The 4,165-nt window shown below is 46.8% G+C and overlaps 1 protein-coding gene across 1 annotated transcript; it reads right to left on the bottom strand.

The window, feature by feature from the left end:
• Positions 1–1,654: 1,654 nt before the first annotated feature.
• On the bottom strand, positions 1,655–3,694 carry LOC124477477 (C-X-C chemokine receptor type 4-like). Its single transcript, XM_047035283.1, is given in 5 exon segments — positions 1,655–1,821; positions 1,824–2,258; positions 2,418–2,701; positions 3,007–3,203; positions 3,522–3,694. Coding segments are annotated over 5 exon segments (1,098 nt in total). The 5' UTR covers positions 3,537–3,694.
• Between the last annotated feature and the right edge of the window lie 471 nt (positions 3,695–4,165).

Raw genomic sequence — 4,165 nt, 5'->3', positions numbered from 1 at the left:
AACTAATTAACGTAGGTTTACATCTCAGTGCCTATCCAGATTAGTTAAATTAACTGAAGGTTAAATAATGTAGCTAATCTAACCCTGCGGTGCATCAACAATGCTGGTCTTGCCAAGCATTGGATATCCAAGATTTAGGATACGATTCTTGAATCGTAAATGACCGCCGTGAGATGAAGCTTCTCCCTCTTGCATTGAGATCTGTAAAATATCGCCTCCAATTTAAGTTTGTCATCCACTTTATCTACATTTTAAATTTATTAATTTAGCAGATGCTTTTATCCAAAGCGACTTCCAAGAGAGAGCTTTACAAAGTGCATAGGTCACTGATAATAACAACAAGATAGCCCCAAAGCATTGCGGGTAGCCAAAACAAGAAGCACACATTGTGAACAACCAAAAAATAAGTGCCAAAGGGAAGAACAATAAGAGCATGTAGTTAAGCAAGTTACAATTAAACAACATGAATCTCTAAGTGCAAGTGTACCTGTAGAAAACTACTTTTAAATTCTGAACGCATCCCTTCATTCATTGCATAATGAAGTCCCTTTTGACGGCTAAAACTCTAGTCAGCTGCGATAGCTTGTCCGAGTTAGCAACAGTAACTAAGGGGGGCGAGGCTTAGCGATAGGTCAATTATGTATTCCGCTGTATGTACAAAACCCTCCCGTTAAAGCGGGATTCTATTTTACGGTGAAAATTCAGCACCTCTTAAAAGCAAGTGTAAACCAGGATGCGGGTTTCCTCGCGTATGCCTCCTGATGAAATGGCAGCAGTAATCCGAGCAAGACATAAGCCAAGGAAACAAGCTTAACCCTTGTGCTACCTTAGGGTCATTTTGACCCGCAGCTATGTCGTGACAACTTTTCATGATAAAAAAACAAAGTGAAACATTTTCTTTATCCTTTGCGCGGTATCGGGGTCGTTTCGACCTACAGCTTTGTTCTGTTAACGTTTCATGATAAAAAAACGAAGTGAAACATTTTCTTTATCCTTTGCACGGTATCGGGGTCGTTTCAACCCATAGCTTTGTTGTGATAACGTTTCATGATAAAATAACTAAGTGAAACATTTTCTTTATCCTTTGCACGGTATCGGGGTCGTTTCGACCCATAGCTTTGTTGTGACAACTTTTCATGATAAAAAAACTAAGTGAAACATTTACTTTATCCTTTGCATGGTATCGGGGTCGTTTCGACCAACAGCTTTGTTGTGATCATTTTTCATGATAAAAAACAAAGTGAAACATTTGAGTCATAATTGGTGTGTGATGATGATGATGATGACAGTGATATAGACACATCCCAGACTACCAGCACTAACTGGGAGGGAGGGAGGGGTGAACACCTCCAAAATAATTGAAACTAACACACACACACACACACGCCGACAACTCTGAGAGACAGGAAGAGTGAGACAAAAAGTGAAAACATTTCATTTCGACATTTTATTGTATGTATTGTACAAACTTAAAAACAACAACATCAACAACATCAGTGGTGACCCACAAACCCTATTTACAGAAAAGTGTATCTATCAGACAAGGCACAAAGTCATGGATCAGCAGACTACGCTCTTCTCATATATAGGACAAAGCATTTACACCCTCATCCAACCAACCAACCCACACCTACATCCATATCCATATATTTTGTTAGCTGGAGTGTAGACTAAATGACTCGAACTCTGTGGTATTAGAGGTTCCTGGGCGTCTAGGAGGGGGGATCTTCAGACAGGAGACGAGGCAACCTGGTGTTGAGTCCTCCCGTCTGGCGGACCTCTTGAAGTCCGACCCCAGGAAGGCATACAGCAGCGGGTTAGACAGCAGTGGGCAAATGCCATGGGTTCAGCCACCGCCAGCCACACATTCAGCACCACCTCCAGACTGCAGCTTCTGGGAAGGACCTCTAGGCGCATGAGGGCATCCGCTGTGATGCCAGCACCATAGGGGAGCCAACACAGGAAGAAGCAGAGGACCAAGGCCACAGTGATCCTGACAGCTCTGCGGTTCTGTCTCTGCCCCCACCGAGGGCCGATGCGGATCAGCCTGGACACGATGACACAGTAACACATCAGCAAAACTAGGCCCGGTACCACCAAGCCTACAAACACCAGCTGCAGGTGGAACACTGACACCCAGAGAGGAGCGTTGTCAGCTGGGTATAAGCGCTGGCGCACAATCGTCCCATCTCCTGCTTCCCAAGTCCTGGCAAACACTATGTCTGACACGGCCAAGAGAGTCGCCGGCAACCAGGCTCCTGGAAAATGAGAGGGAGACAAAGAGGAGATTCGGTGGTCGAATCAGGAGATCAGAAGAATACAAGCAAAGTGCTGTACCTCTGTACATCTGAGGCATGGACACGTCGTGAGAGAGAGAGAAAGATATAAGGGAGGCTGAGGCTAGAGACGTAGCTCACCTACAAACACCAGTCTCCGTGCCAGTAGCTGTCTCGTGCGTGATGTGTGCGCGTCTATCGCTTTGACCACGGCTAGGTAGCGGTCCAGACTGATGAAGGCCAGGATGAGCACACTCCCATACAGGTTCACCGTGTAGATGACGTGCACGGCCACACAAGTGCCTAATCCGAAACGCCAGTCCGTCAGTGTGGCATCCGCTGCCCAGAACGGGAGCGTCAGCACAAAGAGAAGATCGGCGGCAGAGAGGTGCAGCCGGTAGCGGTCTGCCAGTTTCCATTTTGACCTGGGGACAATCAGAGGAAAAACCCCGCTGTGTGTGAGTGTGTGTGTGTATGTGCGTGTGCGTGCGTGCGTCATCTTCTATATCCGAATGTGTTTTATCCGCCACGTTGTGTAATGTGTTCACACCACAAACAAGGAATTGACTGTGACAGGAAGGTGCATATAATAAACGAATGTGAAACGGATCTTTCGTTCCTTCTTTTTCAAAAGATTAAAATGTACAAAGTAACTCACTAAACGTACTAATGGACTAAACTACTATAACATGTCATTGTCATTGTCTTCATTGTCCATCTTTATGCTCACCTGTGCTGGCAGCCAAGCACCATCACCACCCGGCCGTTCCCAATGATGCCCAGGACAAAGATGAAGCCATAGACCACAGGGAGGAACACTCGCTGCAGGTCAGGGGATATCACTTGATCTGGGTCACACAGATCCTCCAGGGCCAGCCCCAAGTCGCCAGAACCAGTGTCGTTTATGTCATAGTCAAACTCAATATGCTGTAGGGAGGGAGAGGGGTAGAGCGAGAGAGAGATGGCAACAGTCATGAGATACATAGAAAGACACTAGTAGATGAAGTGAGAGAGAATAAGAAGTTTCAAGCCAACTTTCCTTTATCCTTTATCCTTTTTATAAATATCCTTTATCTAAAGATTGATTTCAAAGACCCCAATGAACTAGACAGACCTGCCACATTGTGACTGTGGGACCTTCCTTTGGGGAGCAGCAGTTGTAAAATGACCTTCAATGTACATCTACACAGATATATACGTAAATACAACAACAACAAGAAAGCTGAATGACACCTTGCTGCATACCTCATAGTAGGACATGATTGAGCGGAGCCTGGGTCTCTGTCTCCTCTGCTGAGCGGAGTGGAGCTGAGTACACTTCTCCCTTCAGTGGAGTTTAATATCGCTCTCCCATTCACCCCCAGAGCCCATACTAGTCTTGGTAGGAGGACTACACTTCCTTGCGTCTCTAGGTTGGAGAAAATACACTTCCTCATCTCGGTCGGACAAATGAGCGCCCGTCTAGTGGCCTCGGTCTCTGTCGGATAAAATATACTTCCTCATCTCGGTCGGACAAATGAGCGCCCGTCTAGTGGCCTCGGTCTCTGTCGGATAAAATACACTTCCTCATCTCGGTCGGACAAATGAGCGCCCGTCTAGTGGCCTCGGTCTCTGTCGGATAAAATACACTTCCTCATCTCGGTCGGACAAATGAGCGCCCGTCTAGTGGCCTCGGTCTCTGTCGGATAAAATACACTTCCTCATCTCGGTCGGACAAATGAGCGCCCGTCTAGTGGCCTCGGTCTCTGTCGGATAAAATACACTTCCTCATCTCGGTCGGACAAATGAGCGCCCGTCCAGCGGCCTCGGTCTCTGTCGGAGGACATGAGCGCCCATCCCCCACTCCTGCAACTCGGTCTGACAAAATTAGCGCCCATCCTCTCCCCCAC

Source organism: Hypomesus transpacificus, chromosome 15, assembly GCF_021917145.1.
Source record: "Hypomesus transpacificus isolate Combined female chromosome 15, fHypTra1, whole genome shotgun sequence".
NCBI classification, from domain to species: Eukaryota; Metazoa; Chordata; class Actinopteri; order Osmeriformes; family Osmeridae; genus Hypomesus; species Hypomesus transpacificus.
This window is presented reverse-complemented; position numbering and strand designations above follow the sequence as displayed.